The 22,524-nt window shown below is 36.7% G+C and overlaps 1 protein-coding gene across 1 annotated transcript in view; it reads left to right on the top strand.

Moving 5' to 3' along the window:
- LOC129754512 (transmembrane protein fend-like) overlaps nucleotides 1–22,524 on the top strand; it is a 467,116-nt gene that overhangs the window by 439,272 nt on the left and 5,320 nt on the right. The window contains exon 3 of the mRNA XM_055750634.1: nucleotides 12,740–13,057. Coding sequence (XP_055606609.1) covers nucleotides 12,740–13,057 — 318 coding nt within the window. The remainder of the gene's footprint in view (nucleotides 1–12,739; nucleotides 13,058–22,524) is intronic.

Genomic DNA, 22,524 nt, shown 5'->3' on the forward strand with positions numbered 1-22,524 from the left:
AAGGTTTAGCATTTGCTTCGGTAGCTTTTACTTGGCTCGAAATCAATCAAAGCAAAAGTCCAAAGCATTTGCTTAGTTTGGTATGAATAAACATTTGCTTAGCGGATGTGTACTAAAGTCTTAGAACATAGCTTTTGCTTCGAAAAATAGAGCTATCCAACCAGCAGAATCTGAAGTTTTCTAAAGTAAAATGAAAGAAGACGATCAGAAAATTGAAAAGTACTTCTAAAGTAGCCTTGAAGTCGACGAATTGGGTGGTGGGTGTAAGAACGACCGGATTTTTTTGGTAAATTTGTACTCGTATGTTGATGTTTAAAGAAAAATGAATACATATTCAAATATTGTCAAACAAAAAAAGGCCTAACTTTAATATTTATCATAAGTTCTCCCCCACCCCCACCCCATAGTATAAAAAATAGGCAATAGGCGCGCATTTTAATTTAGATATTTTTTCTTAAATCTTAGAATTATATAAAAATGAGAGATCTGTATAATGTTTTAAATTATTACAATAATTTATTTCTTACTTTGAGCCAATTGAGACTTCATCCACTATAGCCGGATTTTTTTTAATTTGACATATTTACTAATTGATTTGTTTAATTTCATCTTAGGCGAATGATTTTATACAAGGACAAGAGTATGAAAAAAGTTGGGTTATCACTTCGACTTTTCTTTATCCATGTTGAAAATGCCTTTTTGAATTGTTTTGAAGTGAAATATTGCTAATTTGATAAATTCATAACGTTATTAAAGAATTTTTTATTGGAAAAGTCTGCTACCGAGCATGCTTAGAAAATAGAGCAATTGCTTGGAGATTTGCCGAGCAATTGCTTTAGATTCGAGCTTTATTCATACCAAACTAGCTTGTTCTAAAAGTAAAAGCTCCTGACTGAGAAAACAGCTGTCAAAAAAACTTTATTCATAACAACCGAAGCAATTGCTTTAAGCGACTGCTCGACTGCTCGATTTAGTTTAGCAAAAGCAATTACTAGGTTTTTTTCATACCACCCAATGTGCTGTGTCATAGAAGAACAAGAATAACCTTGAAGCGTTGATGTTAGAAGCTGCTTCTGAACGTTATCTGCCTCGAAGCAGTAACAGTAGGTAGGTAATGTCTTCTTCAGAAAGTGTCTCAATAGTGCGAAAAAAAAAGAAACAACAAGAAGCTTCATGGAAGAAAATTCAATGTAATTATGGCTACACCTACACCTAAACCTGCACAACTGATGCCGGTTACAGTTCCAAGGAGCAAAGCACAAACATCTTGAAGACTGGAAAACTCAGACTGAAGATGAGCTGCATGTAAAGTGGATTCAGTTGTCGTCGTCAGCATCTCTCAGCACTACCAGGTTTAGATGATGTTTAGGGGAGTTTTGTACATATTTAGCAGAAGTAACTGCAAAACTTTGTTTTCGAGACAATTACCCGCTGCGCCACGTAGGAAAATAAAAACAGAAACAAGCGCAGTGTCGAAGAAAGTAAGCTGAAGACGACGACGGGGGGAGGAAGAGTGAAAATAGTTGATCTTTGGTACCTCTTATTTTCTTTTTTTTTCCTTTCTTCCGCAGTTTCGTCTTTCGACACACAGGGACAACTTCTAAGCGATTCCAAATTGCTGCAGTATGTTTTCCAACTGTGTGCACTTGAGAAAGCACTTAGGACCAGTTCGGAGGTTTGAAGGAAACGATACAAGAAAATCTTGTCTCCCGTTTTCTTTTACACCCAATTTTGTGAGCACCAGACACTTTTGGCAGTTGACTCTCTTTTCAAGCATGGATAGAGTTGGGAATTGAAAATTATCTAAATATTGTTCATAGTTTAGTCACGAAATTTCTATTGTTCAGAAGGCAAAATGGCAATCGTGAAGAAGTCAAAATCCATCCAAATAAAAAAAAAAGTGCTAAGAATTGATTGGTTTTCTTGGTCTGGATATATCATTTGAAAAAATATATCTGAATCTACATAAATACGACTACCTTGGGGGTTTTAATTTTAAATCTAATTTAGAATCCAAAAAAATCTGGTTGCTTAAAAAAATGCTGATTTCCAGGAAATTGCTGGATTTCCAGTAAATAATTTATTCTGCTGGATTTTAAGTAATCAAAATTACTGGAAATTTTGCTAGAAAACCAGCAAGACAATTCCAGCAAAATTTGGCTGGTTTCCAGCAAAATTTGGCAGGTTTCCAGCAAAATAAAATTTACTGTGTACGGTGCAGGAAGAGTAAAAACATCTTGCATCAGCTTCTGTCGACGACATGATTATAAAATCTGGATAATTTTCTGATCCATCAGCTGGAGCAATGCTGTGGTATTCGAAAACAAAAAAGTTGTTGATATTGAACCATCGACAGTTTGAAGTGTCCAATGCTAGGACAGCTTTAACTGGAAGCTTAGCGAAAAGTCGTGAACTTGGGAACAAACACCTTAAAAACCATTTCTTGACGCATTTTTTAAAGCAAGTAGTTTGTACACGAGCTTTATGTATATGGAGAAATAATAAAAACAAAGATTTCGTGAGTTTATTTTTTGATTGACTCATTCATCCGTCGGATTCGATTATCCGTGCTGAAAAAAATCTTTCCAGAATTTCGAATTAATACGACTTCAAAGCACATGACTTTTTGAAGATGTCTAAAAATTTAATTTTCCGAGATTTTTTCTGTGAAAAAATTAACCCATTTTTACATGCACATAACTTTGTCATTTTCCAACGAAAATCATAGAACTGCACATCGGAATGCATTGAACGTAAATTTCATCAGCTTTTCAACAAAAAACAAATATTTTAAAAATACAAGTACCTAGAACACTTTTACATGAAAAGTCGGTAACACTTCTTAAAAGTTTTCAAGTAAATACGTCTTAAAAGAGTTTGCATCGCCAAATACTCTGAAAAAAAATATAATTTTGTAGCCCATGATGAAATTTTCAACTGAAGACACCAAAATGGGCCATTCAGTTTTAGGAGATATTAGAATGACTGACAATAATCTGATTATCACATTTTTATTGAAATTAAACCAAAATTAGAAATATTGGTAAACGTAGAAAGACGGTTGAATTTTAATCTTAAGTTGTCTAAGTCATTCACTCAGTTTGTAAAGCCTAAATCGGCTAAGATGTCGTTTTATTTTCCGAGCACAAAAATAGAGACTGTATTGTATTGATTGATTGATTTATTTCATATCTCTTAAAGGAGTAAATGACCTTTTTCGATGTCTTCAGATGAAAGCTGTATCATAAAAAAAGCTACAAAAAGATATCAAGGCATTATATTTGATAATGCAGATGTTACTTCACTTTTCCATGTTTGTCTTTGACCTTTCATGTACAAATTTACTACTTAAAGTGTTTTTAAATCTAAAAAAAATTTAATGCGTTTTGGTGGGCTTTTTAAAAAATTTTATCGGATAATGACAAAATTACATGCATTTAAAATATGGGTTGATTTTTTCAAAAAAAAAATCTAAAATATTTTGGAAAAGAAAAATTATGAATTAAAGTATTATGAAATAAATCAATTTTTAGTTTTGGAGATATTCTTAAGAACCCGTCGGAAAATAGAAATGAAAACATAATATTCAACTAAGTGTTTGTAAGTTCTATAAGTTTTATTTTGATATTGTCGTATAATATATGTATATAAAACAAACTTCATAAACTGAAGGAATTAAGTTCGATTTTCTGTAAAATTGTGTTACAAAACGGCCATTTTTCGATAACTCGGTTACAGTACGGTCATTTCTTGATCGAAAAACAGTAGGGTCAAGTGGGGTAATTATGAACAAGTGCCATACGCGCTGGTGTTGGGGATGAATGAACACAAAAAGTTCCAAAAGTGCTAGTTTAACATCCGATTGATAGCTATAAGCTGTTTCTGATCTGTTTTCAAATCCTAATGATATCATTTCAGATGTTTTAAAAAACCATTACCTCGTGAAATGGAAATCGTTTTGGACAGTGTTTAATGTTTTGAATATCTGATCATAGGAAATCCAGCTAGAATGTTGTTATCAACTGTTTTACATCCAGTTTATGATGCTTTGTCTAGATTTTGAAAGAATTTTGAAAAATTTCATTCGCACTGATTCACAGATGAGTGTTCATATCAACCCCATAGTTTTCGTCCTATGGGGTAGTTATGAACACATATTCTTATTCATTTCTTAACATTTCTTTGGCTTGTTGATGGTCAAATGTTTTATTCATCAACTTGAAAGGCCATCCATTAATTACCCAAGCATTTCCAGACTCCTTTCCTCCTCCTCCCCTTGAAATTCCTTACAAAACTACCACCCCCCCCCCCCTCCCCCTCCACCCTTCTGCAAGATCTTAACACATTAAGGAACGTGAGGAAATCTTAGCCGGGAATCATCAACACTCGGCATTTTATATCATAGAATCCACTGGACCAAATTCAATAAATTTCATATTTAAGCTAGCACCACAATGTGTTCAGTGTTAAGATTTGAATTTTTGAAAAATTGATTTTTTTTTCTAAAAATGAGATTCGGATTTAGAAAAAAAGCTATGTTCTTTTCAGTCTTGAAAAAAATCTTTTGAACACAATTTTATCAAAACTGCAAATAAAATTTCAAAAGTGAAAAAAGTGAATAATACTGAAATTTTGAAAAAAAAACTCAATTCATAACCACATTTGAACAAGTTTTAATTTTGTTTAAAAATTAATGATAAGAAATTGCTTTTTGTGCTTTTTAAGAAAAAAAAATCAGTCAAATGTTTTTCTTAGATTAAGTGAGTGGTGCGTAAGAATAGTTTTACCGGTAATACCGAAACCCAAAACCTGTATTCCAGGAGTAGTTCTCTTATACCGAATACAGTTTTTACTTTCTTTCAAAACCTTTTTGTAATTGAAAAATAACAAGATTATAAACTGAACTTGTAGGAATGTTTATTTTTCTAAACATAAAATTCACCAGTTGTTTACAAAAGGTTTGCTGCTTCATAACCGCGTGAATTTTAACAATATTATGAACTTTTAATCTCTGTGGTCAACAGTAAAATATATGAAAAACTTTTATCAATTTAATAGGGGAATAAGTCCACAAAGCAAAGATGAAAAAGGTCAATTTTCCAGTATGTTTGGACAACGTGCTTCTATTCAGAACATTAGAATTACAGCAACTAATAATTGTTTTTGTGTTACATCTGAATAACAAAGAACCAAAATCTATTTTCTTGCAGTCTTATTTTTATACTTAGATACTTTTTTTTAATGTAAATTTGTTTGAATACATTTTTTTTAAATTGGATACAAAATGAATATGTTTTTTTTGAAGATTTTCTTTTTCAGTTTGGTGTGGAAAACTTCTGCAGTACTTCCATTTTTTATTTTGAGAGAATACAGCTACTTACTAATGTGAAATTTCGTAGAGGTGATAAAAAAAATTATTAGTGTAAATATTTTTCAAAAAAGTCGGTCATATAGAACTGACAAGCCTTGCAATAACTGACTGCTCACTGATTCAAGAAAAAATTAATGAGTGCTTTTGTGAAACAACACTCTTAAAAGATTTTCGAATTTTCTATATATGTATATGTTTCAATTTCATGAGACCTGAAAAGCCTAGCCCACAACATTTTGGGAAGACTTGATGTTTGCTGCGCAGAACATTTTAAACGGATGTAAAAATTATCGAGGAGCCCAATTCGCCTTAAATTTCACTCGTATGGAGAGGTTCAATCAAATGAAAATGTTCTGCAATGACATAAAGAAACGGAAAAAAGTAACCAACGAAAACGTAAAAGATTCAACAAAGAAATTAAACTCTTGAAAAAAGATAAGAAGGAAACAAAAAGATAAAAAAAATCAATAAAAAATATCACTAAATAGCTATTTTTTCCGTTGCTTTACATCTTATTTTTGATAACATTTGTTTATTTTATAAGTTTTATACATGAATTGAATTGAGTTTTTATAATTAACAATCCATTTTCTTATTGCTGCTAATTGTTTTCATTATTTGGTGTTGAATTGAGATTTTCTGACACCATATAAATCATATTGGACAAGTCTCGGGGTAATTATGAACATAATTTTTTAAGTAAAAAATCACCATACACAGCTTACTATGGGTAAATGTAAAATATAATTACTGTTACTTTTCAAAAAATTTATACCAAGTACGTAATCCGTGTTCATAATTACCCCCTAGACAGGGGGGTAAATATGAACAGACGGGGTAATTATAAACAGGCGTCTCAAGGACGTGGGTTGCGGCCAAAAAAAAAAAATTTGCTCTACAGAATGATGAAAAGCACGGAAACATTCATTGTTGGCAGCTTTTCAGAATTTATGTCAAGAAATAAATATATGGTGGCTGTAAGTGTGCCAAATGAAGAAATTTTGTTCATAATTACCCCACCTAGCCCTAATTAAAGTGTTTGGGGAACGTTTGCCGACAGCCAGGAAGTCTGGATCGGGGGTAATCGAAAACCGCAAGCTGGCTGTACAAAATCTGATGGCAGGGGTTAAGCGTAAGGCCCGGCAATTCGGATTTGGAAAAGCGGAAGCCTAAATGAATATTTTTCCTGAATTGTATGTATATGTATGTATTTGTGACTAGAGATGTACCGAATATTCTGTCGGCCGAAGATTCGGCGCCGAATACCGCCAAAAAACCGTTAAGACGAATATTCGGCTCACCGAATAGTTGAGCTAATTTTTCGGCCTATTGGGCCGAATAGGCCGAATATTTATTTTTTTTTAAATTTACATAAGAAGAGACTTGTCAATTTTTTCAACTGTTGTTGGATAATTTATAAAATATCCAAAAGAAATGTTGACAAAGCTTCAAAATCATCAAATGATTTCAGTAAATCATTTTAAATGTATCCGTGTGTTTTTCACTATAGATAGCTTTATTCTTTGATTATTGTTTATTCCAATATTTCTTGATTTATCCAGGCATGCCCATAAACGAAATAAGGAATTCCAGAAAAGTTAAGTTTGACCGGGATGGCCACATATTTTTAAAACTTTCCCGATTTTACCCGGGTTTATTCAGATTTTAATCAAATAGAAAAACAAACAAATGTCTTTTGGAAATTTTATATAACAAAACCGAGTGTTCAAAGTAAATTTATTCGTTGGATACGATTTGAACACTGCTGTTGTAATTCGATAAAAAATTTCAGGTAATTATATTTCTTTTTGCTCTTGTAGGTTTGAGAATAAGGCCTAGTTTCTGTTCAAATTTTCTCTTTTTTACAAGTTTTATAAAATCGTTCAGATTTGGCCGTGTGGATACATGTCGTAGAAAGTATTGTATGCTTGAGGGTAAAGATCATCGTGCTTTTTGACAACTATTTTGATGACGTTTAGCAAAAATTAGACATTCACCTAATGCGATATAAAGAAAAGCTTGGCACCAGTTTTGACATGTTTTGTCCCAGATTTAACTGGAACCCAATCACTCTTGTGATAAACGTCCTAGAAGCGACAAATCATCTGATGTCCTTTCAGCTAATGGTGACATTTTTAAAATCAAAGAGACCTCTACTTAAAAAAGATGTGATACATTTGGTTTGGAATAATCGACTTAAAAACATGAGAGGCATTAAGAGGGCAGAAATAGAAGATTTCAACTAGAAATAGAAGTATTTCTATGGAAAACTCAACAAGATATTCGACCGAATATTCGTTTGGCCGAATAGTTATAAAGGTTTATATTCGGTATTCGGCCGTTCGCCGAATTCGGATCTAAGATTCGGATCTAAGTTCGTAGAGAGATCTGGCGTGACCGCCAGATGTTTCGGAGACTCGCAAACGCAAATCGGGCTTTTCTGATCCGGGTTTCGATGTCCTTCTTGGTACCACCATCAGGCGTAATCGTGCTACCAAGATACTGGAAGCACTCCACTGTCTCAACCTGTTGTCCAGCTACCACGAAATTGGAACGATTTTCTGTATTGATTTCCATCGACTTGGTCTTTCCGACATTGATTTTGAGACCTGCTGCCTTGGAGCTTTCGATGAGGTCGTCGAGTTTGCTCTGCATGTCTTGTTGTGTTTGGGCGAGCAAAACAATATCGTCTGCCAGGTCAAGGTCGTTAAGTTGCTCAATTGATGAAGGATTCCACGGCAATCCTCGGTTTGGTCTACAGTCAATCGATCCAGTCAAGATCTCAGCCATTACGATGAGAAAAGCATTGGTGACAAAATACATCCTTGTCTCACTCCAGCAGTAACCGGGATTGGTTCGGACAAGACACCGTCGTGCAGACCTTGCACGGAAATGCCTCGTACTGTGCTTCGATGAGTTGGACTAGTTTCTCTGGGACCCCTCGTCGTCTAAGAGCAGCCCAGATGTTTTTGTGGTTCAGTCGGTCAAATGCTTTTTCGAAATCAACGAACACCAGCAGAAGAGAACCCTGGAATTCGTTGATTTGTTCCAGTATTATTCGTCCGTATCGTCCGTATCGGAATCCAGCTTGTTGCCGTCGGAGTGTAGCGTCAATTTTCTCCTGGATCCTGTTCAGGATCACTTTGCAGAGTACTTTGAGGGTTGTACAGATCAAAGTTATGCCACGTCAGTTACCGCACTCTGTTAGGTCTCCTTTCTTCGGGACCTTTACGAGGATACCCTGCATCCAGTCGGCCGGGAATGTTGCAGTATCCCAAATGTCAGCGAAAAGACGGTGCAACATTTGTGCTGACAAGGCAGGGTCGGCTTTGAGCATTTCAGCAGGAATGCAATCGATTCCAGGCGCTTTGTTGGATTTAATGTCCTTGATTGCCGCTTCTATTTCAGTCAGCGAGGGCGCTTCCGAGTGGACGCCATTAATGCGACTTACTGTGGGCGCCTCGAGCTGCGGGTTCTGTTGGCCATTGCTATTTGTAACTCGGAAGAGTTGATCAAAATGCTCAGTCCAACGCTTGAGCTGATCTGTTCGATCTGTCAGCAGCTGACCTGCTCGGTCGTTCAGTGGCATTCTTGCATTAGTCCTTGCACTCTTCCGGGACCACAGTTCTACACTGCAGCTATTTCGGAGGATGTGAGTGACCACGAGAAGTTGATTGAGGTGGAAAAATTTGGCCAGAAAGTGCTTGTGTGGCAGGCAACCTGCTCCTGCTGATTGAAGTCGGCGAGTTTCTTTACAAAAGTAACAATGAATGCCGATATCTACCAAAAGGAGTGTTTGCAGAAAACTTGCAAACTGCTGCCACTATATAAGAAACGTATGACTCTGTGGTGGATAGAGTTAGAATCGCTGTAATATATAAACTTCGTATGCATTGAATCATTGGGATCAATATGTGATTTGTTGATATGTAACCAAATAATCAAATAAACTTTAGAATTATTTGTTAATTAATGGTTTATAGATTAAATCGATTCAAGCGACCATTTCTCGTTATGTCTATACAAAGAAATGGTTCGCGCAACACTTATAAATGATTGAAAATTTGTGTTAACTTAAGTGATTGTTTCTAACCGTGTAAATATCAACTCACGGTTACGTAAAAACGAATGTGCGTGCATAATGTTGTGACGCTGAAGAAGTCATTCTTTCAACTATGTTTGGGAAGAGTAGTTTCGGTTGTTGTTCGCGGATAAAATAAAAAGAAACGATAACGCGAAAGAAAAATAAATAGATCGTTTACCACAGACTCCATCATTATTCTGGTCGGATTTGGCTTCAGTTCACTACGCTAAATCCACTCTTAGATGGTTTGAGGATAACGATTTCGTTGAGAAAGATATTAACCCACCAAACTGACCCGTAGAACCCCGATATTTATTTTATTTATTTTTTATTTATTATATCACCTTTGACTATGTCGCACAGATGTGTACTTATTAACTAATCCTTAACTTAAAAGAACACTTACTTAAATTAAAGTCGAAAAGGTGGTAAACGTTATTGAAATGCAGACAAGAATTTTCCAGAGGGTTATTAAAGCCATATTGTGTACGATGAGTTGGGAGTCTTAGGAAATAGTAATGGCGTAATGTTCTAGACGGCACACTGATTTGTAGTTTTTCGATCAACTCTATGCTATCTATGTTGCTCATCAGAAGATCATAAATAAACAAACGTTGTAGAAAAATTCTTCTTTCAGCGAGAGTCGGCAGTCCAATAAGCCTGCACCGCTCCTCGTATGGCGGTAAGTTGACAGGATCGTTCCAACGTAGCGTTCGAAGTGCGTAACGTAAAAAGCATTTCTGGACTCGCTCGAAGCGGTTAACATGGACGTCAGGGTAAGGGGCCCAGACTTGAACACAGTATTCTAACACGGTCCGGACAAGAGAGTTGAACAGCGTTTCCAAACAAAAGATATCCGTAAAATCTTTTGTATTGCGACGTATCAACCCTAGTGTAGCAAACGCCTTTGCTGTGATTGCTCCAATGTGCGTTGTGAACTTCAGCTTAGAGTCAAAAACGACCCCTAAATCTTTTATCTCGCTCTTCCGTTGAAGCGTAGTTTGATCCATTCTATAGTCGAATAAGATTGAATTTCGTGCTCTAGTAAATGATACAGTATTGCATTTCGCCGCATTTGCTTGCATTCCGTTTGTGTTGCACCATTTCAACAATGTATCGATATCATTTTGCAGTACATAAGAGTCTAACGGACAAGTTATCGTTCTGAAAATTTTCAGGTCATCAGCGTATAGCAGTTTCGATGAGTGTATTAAAGAGCATAAGTCGTTTATAAAGAGAACAAACAATAAGGGGCCGAGATGACTTCCTTTCGGAACACCTGAGCATATTGGAAAAGCATCGGACATAACGGTGCCTATTTTAACGTAAGCTGTTCTATTTACTAAGTAAGAACTTATCCATTTTGTGAGCCAACTAGGAAGACCCATCTTTTTCAGTTTCTCTACTAACAGGTCATGTGGTACTCTATCGAACGCTTTTGTAAAATCGATATAGACTGCATCAACCTGTTGTCGTTTCTCTATTTTATTTATCAACGTTGAAGAATAACACATCAGGTTACTCAAAGTTGATCGCTTTTTTACAAAACCGTGCTGATCAGGTGACAAAACATGTTGAACACTTTGATAGATTCTCTCGTGCATCAAACTTTCCATTAATTTCGGAATACAACTCAGTATAGATATACCTCTGAAGTTCTCGACATTTTGAAGGTTACCTGATTTGTGTATCGGTGTGACGCGAGCTGATTTCCATAGAGACGGAAACGTACTTTCATTCAACGAGCGATTGAAAAGTAAGCTGATGGGCAAGGCAAGTGAAATTGAACAGTTCTTCAACAGCGAAGGCGGAATATCAACTGGACCTGCTCTTTTGGATGCATCTATGGAACGTAATTTTATGCTATCGTTAAGAGAGTTTTCAAGAAGGATGGTAAGGCCAACAGGACCATGGCGGTTTTCAAGAAAAATTGGAATGCTGCGGCCAAGAAGTGTGATCAATCAGCTGTACAAAGTCTAATGAAGCGCATCAAGTCGAAAGTCCGAGAATATTACCAATAATTACTTTTTTACTTGTATTTCTTTATAAACTGTAATAATAAGCTTTTTAAAGTGTAGGACGTGAAAGACCTCTAAGGTTAAAGCGTCAATAAACTATTTCAAAAAAAAAAGCTTTTTAAAACACTTCCGAACTGTTTCTTTGTTTGAATCATCAATAAAATCAATGCAATGAAAAAAAATGTGTTTATAACTTATTTTCGATACACTCCTTATAACGTGAGTATTCCTGTCCAAGCTGTCTTCCTTATCAGTTCAAACAAATCAGCGAAGAGTCTCCGAAAATGCACATTTTTATCAATTCAGCCCGAACATATCATTTGCTCCAATAAGAGAGTAGAAAATAATGCTTATGTTGCTATCCTTCACTCTTCCGCCAAATCGCAAAACTAAACCAGTTCGAATCTCCCAAGCGAGTCGTCTTCCGACATTCATTTTATTGACGTATCGATAAGGAGCTTCATTTCCATTAATTAATTTCAATGCAAGCATGCGTCGTCGTCGACTCAAGTCTCAAGTCCAAAGTCCCAAGATAATAAACGATCGCATGAGTATGTAATCGAGAATTCATTAGTTGACATGATTGCTTCCAAGCTTCGCTGTTTTCGATGGGTCCGTTTTTCATTTTTTTGAAAATAAAGCAAAGTACCTACACCTTTATTTTTTTGTCTCTTCTCCCTGTTTTTGGTTTGCATGTTTGGGACCTTTTGGCAATAATCTTTGCGAGTTGCCCCCCTCCATCATCGGAATTGCCCGGAGCAACCAACAATTTTGAGAATTGTTATTTTTTCCCCCGTTCAGCTTTCATTCTCCAAACTTCGTCCATTCGTTGTCGTCGTTTAACCTTGCGAGTCGAGAGCCATCAATTGCGAATTCCGTGCAAACAACTTTGACATACCTTCCTTTCGATGCGAGGTGGGCAGCTCAGAATGCGACATTCGCATGCAAACCTTAAGTGATCTAAGCGTTGCTTATTTTTGGCTCATTTGGCAAGGTGCATGTTAAAGGAAGATTTAATTGCAAAAAAAAACAGGCATAAAATCTGGTTTTAAACGATGTTTTTTGCTGCAGGCATTCACTAATAAATGCTGGGCCATTCTTTTCCATTATTTCAGCATCAGTTTATTTTTCATGGGAATATTGAAATTTACTCGAATTGGCAAGGAAATAAATTCTGAGCTGTTCAGTTCCATTTTTTTTACTTTGAAATTATAAAAATGTTCTCAAATACTGTAATAATTTTGGACTCTGATTTTTTTCTTTCAGTGCCAGAAAAGTTGCGAAGCAGCTCAACATCATAATAATCTGGACCATCTTCGAGCGTCAACACCTCGCAAACTATTGTTGGTGCTGTTGGAGATGACCCGGATCGAATCCCTGGTGACGGCTGAGGTGGCCTGGGTTCACATTCCGGTGGCTCCAACTGACCCTGGCAATCGGCCCCGACAGCAGTTCCAGTGCCTGGTGACGTGGGAAGTGGCCGGCGGTGGCCTCATGGGAAATCTGCTAACCGAATCCGCCCGGGTGCAGCTGTCGCTCTGGCCCGATACCAAGTACCGGGTGCAGGTGACCTGCCGGAATAGGGTGAGTTTTTGTATTCTTACTTTTGGTCGACAACTCAAGTAGGTAGTTGTTCAATTAATTTTCAATCAACCGAATGTTTTGCACAAAATTCAACTGTTTATTTTTCATAAATTGGGAATGAGTAACCGAATGTAACTCGAATTTTGAAATTGGGTCAACCAAACAAGCTTCAATTTTAAGTGCAAATTATTGAAAAATGCAGGCAGCGATTCACAAATACTTGAAGTTTTCACGTCGTCACCGCATATGTGCACCAAGTTTCGCACCCGTACAACAATACGGATTTGACGTTTGAGTTGAAGATTCGGATTTTAGTGAGCACCAGATGTTTCGGAGACTCCCAAACGCAAATCGCGCTATTCGGATCCGGGTTTCGATGTCTTTCTTGGTACCTCCATCAGGCGTAATCTGGCTACATAGATACTGGATGCACTCCACTTCCTCAACCTGTTGTCCAGCTACCACGAAATATGAAGGATTTACTGTGTTGATTTCCATCGACTTGGTCTTTCCGACATTGACTTTGAGACCTGCTGCCTTGGAACTTTCGGTGAGATCGTTGAGTTTGCTCTGCATGTCTTGTTGTCATTGGGCGAGCAAAACAATATCGTCAGCCAGATCAAGGTCGTTCAGTTACTGCATTATCGAAGGATTGAACGGCAACCCTCGGTTTGGTCTACAGTCAATCGATTCAGTCAAAATCTCATCCATTACGATGAGAAAGAGTAGCGTTGGTAGATACATCCTTGTCTCACTCCAGAAGTTACCGGGATTGGATCGGACAAGACACCGTCGTGCAGGAAAAAAACAACACCTTGCACGAAAATGCCTCGTACTGTGCTTCGATGATATGGACTAGTTTCTCTGGGACTCCTCGTCGTCTTTGAGCCGCCAAGATGTTTTCGTGGTTCAGTCGGTCGATGTTCGATGTTTTTCGAAATTAACGAGCACCAGTAGATTAGAGTTCTGGAATTCGTTGATTTGTTTCAGTATGATTCGTAGCGTTGTGATGTGGTCCACACATGATCGTCCGGATCGGAATCCAGCTTGTTGCCGTCGGAGTGTAGCGTCGATTTTCTCCTGGATCCTGTTTAGGATCACTTTGCAGAGTACTTTGAGGGTTGTACAGATCAAAGTTATGCCACGCCAGTTACCGCACTCTGTCAGGTCTCCTTTCTTCGGGACCTTTACGAGGATACCCTGCATCCAGTCGGCCGGGAATGTTGCAGTATCCCAAATGTCAGCGAAAAGACATTTGTGCTGACAAGGCAGGGTCGGCTTTGAGCATTTCAGCGGGAATGCAATCGATTCCAGGCGCTTTGTTGGATTTCATGTCCTTGATTGCCGCTTCTATTTCAGTCAGCGAGGGCGCTTCCGAGTGGACGCCATTAATGCGACTTACTGTGGGCGCCTCGAGCTGCGGGTTCTGTTGGCCATTGCTATTTGTAACTCGGAAGAGTTGTTCAAAATGCTCAGCCCAACGCTTGAGCTGATCTGTTCGATCTGTCAGCAGCTGACCAGCTCGGTCTTTCAGCGGCATTCTTGCATTAGTTTTTGCACCACTAAGGCGGCGAGAAATATCATATAATAATCGGATATCTCCAATGGCGGCGACTCTTTCTCCCTCTTACACATGCCTGCTCAATTCCGACTTTCGCCTTTCTCCGATCATCGATCATCCTCCAGGTTTCATCCGACATCCATTCACTTCGTCTTCCACAAACTTTACCGAGAGTACCATGGCTCGTCGTGATAACGGCATCCTTGATTCCATACCACTGTTCTTCGACTGTTCCGTCTGTCGGCAGCTCCGAGGCTCGGGATTCTAGCTGTTCAACGTATGCCCTTTTCACCTCTGGATTCTCCAACCGGCGGACGTCGTATCGACACCCGACTTTCTCCTCGCGCCGTTGGACACGCGCGACTCTCAGTCGTATCTCGCCGGACGAGGTGATGGTCAGATGCAATGTCTGTACATCATTAGAATGTAGGTTAAATATTTTTTCCAATGAATATACTATCGATTGGTCCAAACAAAGAAAAAGCAATGAAAATCCGGGTACAACCTGACGGTGGACCACTAAAACAGATGAAGTTTCAATTTGTAAAGAAATCGCGCAAAGTAGTGAACTTTGAAAAATTCCACTAAATTCAATTTTTGTTGCATCGATAATCTAAAAACAGCAAAATGTTAGAATTTCAATAAATTTAGTAGTCATTTTTTTTTTAAACTCTACCATCGCTCAAACAGTATTTACTAGCAATCGCATTAAAAGTAGGTTTTTCAGACCACTTTTTTGAACTTTTTGTGACCATTTCATTGAAAAAAGCTTCAATGGTGTCACTGCCTCCAATCAAGCCGAGTCGGTCAATTTGTTCGCGGACTTTTTCCAAAATGTGTACTGTTCTGTTGATATTGATGCAGACTGCAACTACCTTGCATCGTTGCAATCTTACGTTGTAAATTTGCCTTCACCGTGCTTCACCGAACAGGATATTTACGAAAAGTTGTCCACAGTCGATCCTTCTAAAGGTTCTGGTCCAGATAAAATACCTCCCGCTCTTCTGAAACATTGTGCTGCATCTTTATCCGCCCCGATTTGCAGTATCCTTAATCGATCGGTAACCGAAAGATCGTTTCCTAATGCATGGAAAGTTGCGGCTATTTCTCCGATACACAAATCCGGAAGTGCTCACAGCGTGGAAAACTACCGGCCAATATCGATTTTAAATTCAATGTCAAAGATCTTCGAAATTCTGATGCACGAGCGAATGTATGCCGCTGTTAAACCTTTGATCTCGGAATATCAACATGGTTTCGTCAAGAAAAGGTCAACAGTTACACATTTGATGTGCTACGTAAGTTCACTGAATAAAAGCATGGAGAAAGGTTGCCAGGTGGATTCAGTCTATATTGACTTTGCCAAAGCTTTCGACCGTGTGCCGCACAAAATGCTGGTTGCAAAGTTGAATCGACTAGGATTCCCGGCTTGGGCACTCGAGTGGATTGCGTCATATCTAACCGACCGCCAGGCTTTCACCAGAATACGAAACACGCGCTCACGAATGTTTGCCACGCCGGCCGTCTGGAGTTCCCCAGGGGAGCCACCTCGGACCTCTACTATTTATAATCTTCGTGAATGACCTGTGCTCAACACTTCAGTCCGATACACTTTTCTACGCCGATGATCTGAAGATTTTCCGGAAGATTCATAACACTGTTGACTGTTTGGCACTTCAAGCTGACATCGCTAGACTAGATGAGTGGTGCCGCTTAAACGGAATGCTAGCAAACGCGAAGAAGTGCAAGGTTATAAACTTTTGTCGTGCAAGAAGAACGATCCTTTTTGACTACCAACTAACCGGAGTAAGGCTGGAGAGCGTGAAGTCTATTCTCGACCTCGGAGTGAAGATCGACAACAGGCTCACATTTGCTGAACATGTCGCGCTTACTTCTGCAAAAGGATTCGCGGCTCTCGGATTCCTGCGTCGCAATACCAAGGATTTTGATGACGTTTACGCATTGAAAGCCATATACTGTGCATCAGTACGTAGCATCATGGAGTACGCCGTCCAGGTGTGGGCTCCAGCTCAGAGGACACAATGCCACCGTCTTGAACGAGTTCAACGCTGTTTCTTAAGATACGCTCTACGGCGTCTTCCCTGGAACGACCCGATCCAACTACCGCCGTATGAGGAAAGGTGTGCACTGATATGCCTAACCTCACTCGAAAAGCGTCGCATCGAGCTGCAGCAAGGTTTTATATTCGACACATTGACCAACCGTATTGACTGTGCTTACATTCTACAACGTGTTAATATTTATGTACCAACGAGAACACTCCGACAACGTCAGTTTCTTTCAATACCTCACCACCGTACTGCTTATGGTCAAAACCATCCTATTGACAAGTGTTGTGAACTTTTTAATTTAGTGTATCATTTGTTTAATTTTAATATGTGCAAACGTCGTTTTAAATTAGTTTTAAGCAGAATTTAGTAGTTTTCAAGTTATCGGTCTGTACGGTAATTTAAACCAAAGACGAATAAATAATAAAAAACTTTAAAAAAATATTCATGATGTAGGCATTAACTTCAGCTTTCATATGCATAAGGCAAATATTTTTTTGGACGTGTAATATATGAACTGCAGCAGTTTTGCTGAGGCATGTTTTTTTCGGATTTTTTGCTTTCATGCTGAATAATGAGAAAACTATAAGCTTTAGCTATATGTATATAATGTTCTAAACATATTTTACTGACATTACAAGGTTTCTATTGATATAAGTTTTATATGAAATTCAAAATAATTCAAACGACTTAGATAGGTTTTACTTTTGAAGCTTCTGAAAAAAGTTACAAGCCTTTAAACTTGCAATAGTGTCAAAATGACACTCTAATGCGGATGGGGGTTAAAAGACCGAAAAAGCCAAAAATAGGGTAAGTGAGCCTTAACTTGGCATGCTCCTTATCTTGGCATGCCAAAATGCATTTTGGTAATTTATATATCAAACATATGCCTAAAAATATAAAATAAATCAAACATAAAAGAAAATCGCATTTGTCTACATTCTGCATAGCATTTGTCCGCAATTGAATCCAAATTACTGCGTTATAATTTTTTTTCACATGACAAACTGGAAGTAAAATTACGATTTTCGGAAAAAATCTGAAATGAACCTACCTTGCTAGTGCATCTGCCACCTTCGGATCGATTTTAAAAACACACTTCCCTATGAAAAAATCACTAAAAAATACCGTTGGTTACAGCAAAACGTGGCAAAAAATATAAAATTATAACCTACTCCAAACAACGTACATATTTGATCTAAAATTGAAGAAAATATAAACATTTTTTTCGCCTAATCATGGCATGAAATTCCACTAATTGAGGTTTGTATGTATGTGTGAGAACGAAATCAGCAGGCAGACGGTAGCCGGCAGCCGGCAGCCGAATCGTCGGCCGTTAGTGCACAGTGGTCTGGAAATTTAAAACCGGTCGAAAGTATAGAGAATGATTGAAATAACATAAAAATACCATAAATGTATTTTGGACTATAATCAATTTATTTATCTCTCAAGCGTATTTGGCATCTTACTTGGTATTATAATACTAAAAGTTTAGCTACCTTTTTTTTGGTAAATTTCTAGAACTTTTCCTCTCAACTTCTGAGCACGAAATCAACAGGATTCGGATCCGAATCGATATCTTGGATCTCAACGTTGAAGTAACTTTATCCATACCCCAAAAAAAAAAATCTACAATTGGAAATAAGGTTCAACGTATTTTGATTTCATTTTATTCGTGCTGGAGATGAACATTTGCTGTATATGTGTCGCTTTGAAAGGAATGGTTACAAAGTTCAAATTATGACATTCTTAATATTATGTTGATTAAAAAAAGTAATTGCATTACAATGTTGAAAAATTATGTTAATAAGAGCTAAATTTTATTGTTTTCAATTTCATGTGAATCAAAAATAATATTTTGACCAAGTTTGTTTTATATTATGGATCACTGTGCATCAGCAGAGGTGACGACGTTTGTTTTCCTTAGGAAAGGAATATGCGAAGGAAGCGCTGCCGAGTTTGGATGATGATTTTGCATGAGTGCGAGTGGGATGCAGCTTGAATTTCACCCAGCTTGTAAATTTGTTGTTCGCTTCCATTGGCTATCGTCCCCAAACGAACGAGAGAGATGCAATCTATTTCTATCAGGCTGGCTGGAGTGAGCGATAGTTTGTCTTGTTTTGCTATCCGGGAGTACTCAAACGATTTCTAGAAAATTCCTAAGGGCGACATTTTAAATATGTAGGTATGATTCAAAGAATCGTTCGCTTACTTGAGTTTTAGCTTTAGCTTGCTCCTTGCCTCGGTCATAATGGTTTTTAAAATGTCTCTCCTCCTTTTATGGGAGTGGAATAAAAAAAACATGAACATTCACTATCATATGGTAACTTCAATGGAAACAGATCTATCATGATTTCATTTTAAAAAATTGAACAAACGATTTGTTTGCTCGGTTAATAAACATATTTATGTTAACCAATGCAATATTTTGGAACCTATTTGTTCTAGATTGTCATTCTGATAATAGAAATTTTAAACACACCAAAAACTGAAACAAACAAGTGAAACTTTTTTACGTAAGATTATAATTCTGCACGCAAATATCAATTCTAAAAATTGGTTGACATTTCGTACTTTCGACTTTTTGAAAACAACACAGAACATTGTTGTGCTTCCTTCCAGGATATTATCAACGAATTCGTGGGGGCTGTTGTTGTATTAGTGAGGCAAATTTCTTCTAGAGGCGGCCAATTTAAGGAACTCATAAAGGGCCACAATTCGGAACGGGGGCCACAATAAGGAGCATTTCAATCAATAGTTTGATGAGGTTTATCTCAAATTATCCACCGCTTTAAAGCTAGGATATATTTTTACTACATTTCAGGCTAGTAAGCAATCATATTTGTCTAAGGACTTTTGAAGGTACATATTACAGGAAGACTACAATCATGGGAAATATAGTCAACCATGCCTTAGGGGCCAAGTTCGGGTACATTTACCCTATTCAATGAACAAACAAACGGAAATTGCTTTTTATTTTTAGAAGAAAGATAGATTTTATTAGCGATTTGCAGCAAAACTATTTGACATGCAGCGCTAACCAGACTTCAGATACGAAACTAACAAAAGGGTGATGGCGTTAAATACAAATTGTTTTTAAAATTCAAATTTTTCTGATAACTGCCAATTTTAGTCAGTAACAATGATTGAATAAGGTAAGAAAATCATCAATTTACTTATTGCTGTAATCTTGCATAAGCATACAGAGTTTTTTGTGGTTTTCCCAACAAAATTCTATTTCGATTTCATGTTTCAAACTCTTTAGCTATTCTGATAGCAATAGATTTTTGCGAATGTTTTAAACTACTTTGAGGATTCTGTCTGAACAAATTGTAATAAATTCGAGTTCAAATTTTTTTTCAAGCTATGTACTATTTTACGTCGCTGAATCCTTTTTATTGCAAATGGTCCTCTCGGACGTTCCAGCTCAATCTCCGATGAATGGAACAATATTTCAGTAAAATGCTCGTTTTCAAAACGATTTTCTCTATATTGCGTTTACGAATCATTAGATCATAATATGATTTAAAAAATTTATATCCCAGAATTTGTTCGCATTAAAAGTTGAAAAAATCAGAATAAGAAGCTTCTTTCCGAAAAAATCATTGTTGTTCTCTTCTCAAGAAAACCTGATTTGTTACAATTTGGTGCCATATATTTTACGTCATATTTTATTCGATTTCCCCGGCAACGATTTAATAATTTTTAGTATATTTGTTCAGTAATGCGAAGACAATTTGAATTTTAATTTATAGATTTTTTTTTTATTTTGGATTGAATAATTTTAACAAACATCTACGCTTAGTTAAATTTTTAACATCTTAAACTCGGGTTTGTTAAATTTAATTCTACTATATTAATGGTTTTGCGGGATGGTTCTTCATTTGTGAAGGAATAAAGTTCATGATCCTGCTATAAATCTGCAATGCATCAACATCAAAACGTGATATCCTAATCGATGAAAGTTTAACGCACTTTCTTCAATTTCGACAATTGCCTTTCGATGTTCCCCAATTTATTTCCCCCGTTCGTCCACATACGCAAACTTCTTTTTGCTCTTGTAATCCAAATGCTTGTTATTGTTGCGTTTTATTTTTTGTGCAAAAATAATTCTTCGAGTTTCGGCGCGAATCTAAAATGTTTACGAAAAATATTAATTTTTTTTCAACTTATAGATGTTGTAGTTCATTATCTTACGAGTGAATCATCATTAATTCCAAGAAACTTCTTTATGCTGTAGGCTGAAAAAAATGTGATTTCGGAAAGGTTTTGCTCACTGTTGCAATTTGGAACAACACAGTTTTCCACAACCTTAAAAATAACAAAAACAACATTGGATAACACCCGGCTTATAAAAGTATGAAAGATTGCGTAGTTCACTTTTTCTTACCATATTCTGTAATCCAATCTTGATTAATTTTTCTTTTAACACCAAAATTTTGTAATTTTCCCGTTTGTTTTGGAAAAATACTACGTGTCTTAACGTTTCAATCCATTATATCACCCATTTGATCGCCGGGCCCTCTGAGAGTCGTTTCGCTAATAGGCGATTTGCAGCTCGACACACTTAGAGAGCGCTGCGATCAAAAGGATGATATTATGGATAGAAACGTCAAGCTACAAAGTATTTTTCCAAAACAAAGAAGAAAATTGTAGAATTTCGGTCTTCAAAGGTTAAATATTCAAGTTGAAATTTTAGAATCAGGTAAGAAAAAGTGAACTACACAATCGTGCATACTTTTAAAACCCGTGTTTAGCTTAAATTCGTTAATTTTCAATTGGCGAAAAACTCTGTACTGCCACAGTGCAATTGCGTGAAAAGCCTGCCTGGAATCAGAATTTTTCCAGTTTAGATCACAAGGATTTTCTTAAGACTGGTAATAAACCACCCATGAGATGATAATCTTCAACATTTATCAGTTTTAAAAACAAAATTAACATGTTTCTGATTTATTTCTAGATCCATGCCGAGTCTTGTAGAAGTATTCTTAGCAAAAAATGTATTTAAAACATTCCAAAAAATTCCAGCAATGCCATGAATAATATATATTTAGAAATCCAGATTTAATACAAAAATAAGAACAATAGCGCCAAATTCAAAAAAGAGAAATATGAAAAAATCAGGTGCCTTATAAGAAGAAACTTTTCGAGAAGAAGCTCAAAGTTTCTATCTTTAGATTAAAAATTCTGAATAATAACATTTTTACTGGATTTAATATGTTTGATCTTAATATCAAGCTAAGCAATTTAAGAACATCGAACAGGCAATCGCAGAGAAAATAAAAAACCTCTTTCTGAAATGTTGTTCCATTTATCTAAGCTTAAGCTGAAACGCCAGAGATGGAAATAGCTTTTCTTTGTACCTCTTCAGAGCTTTCAGTAGAGTTTTTAGCAAAAGTTAATTTGAACATAGCTAGAGAAAAAGTTTCAACTTAAGAACATCAGTGTCATGATTTTTCGAAAATTATATCTCAAATTATAAACAGTAGATCTGTCTTGAATTGACCGAACATAATCTCTTACGAAGTCGAACAAATTAATCAAAACCAAAAAGCTGCTATATAATTCAATCTAAAAAATTGAAAGTTGAATTTTGTAGGAATAAACATGAAAAACTCTATTTTTGCATGCAAAAAGCATTGAAATAAGTTAATTACTGATTTTCTCACAATATCCTGTCATTAAAATTATCTAAAATTCGGCAGTTTTAAAAAAGCTTCAATTTTGAAAACAATTTCAATTCACTGCCATGGTAAAAAAAAAACAGCTATCATAACCCTTTTGTTAGTACCATAAGTGAAAATCAGTTGGCGCTGCATGTCAAAAAGTTTTGCTGC

Source organism: Uranotaenia lowii, chromosome 1, assembly GCF_029784155.1.
Source record: "Uranotaenia lowii strain MFRU-FL chromosome 1, ASM2978415v1, whole genome shotgun sequence".
NCBI lineage: Eukaryota > Metazoa > Arthropoda > Insecta > Diptera > Culicidae > Uranotaenia > Uranotaenia lowii.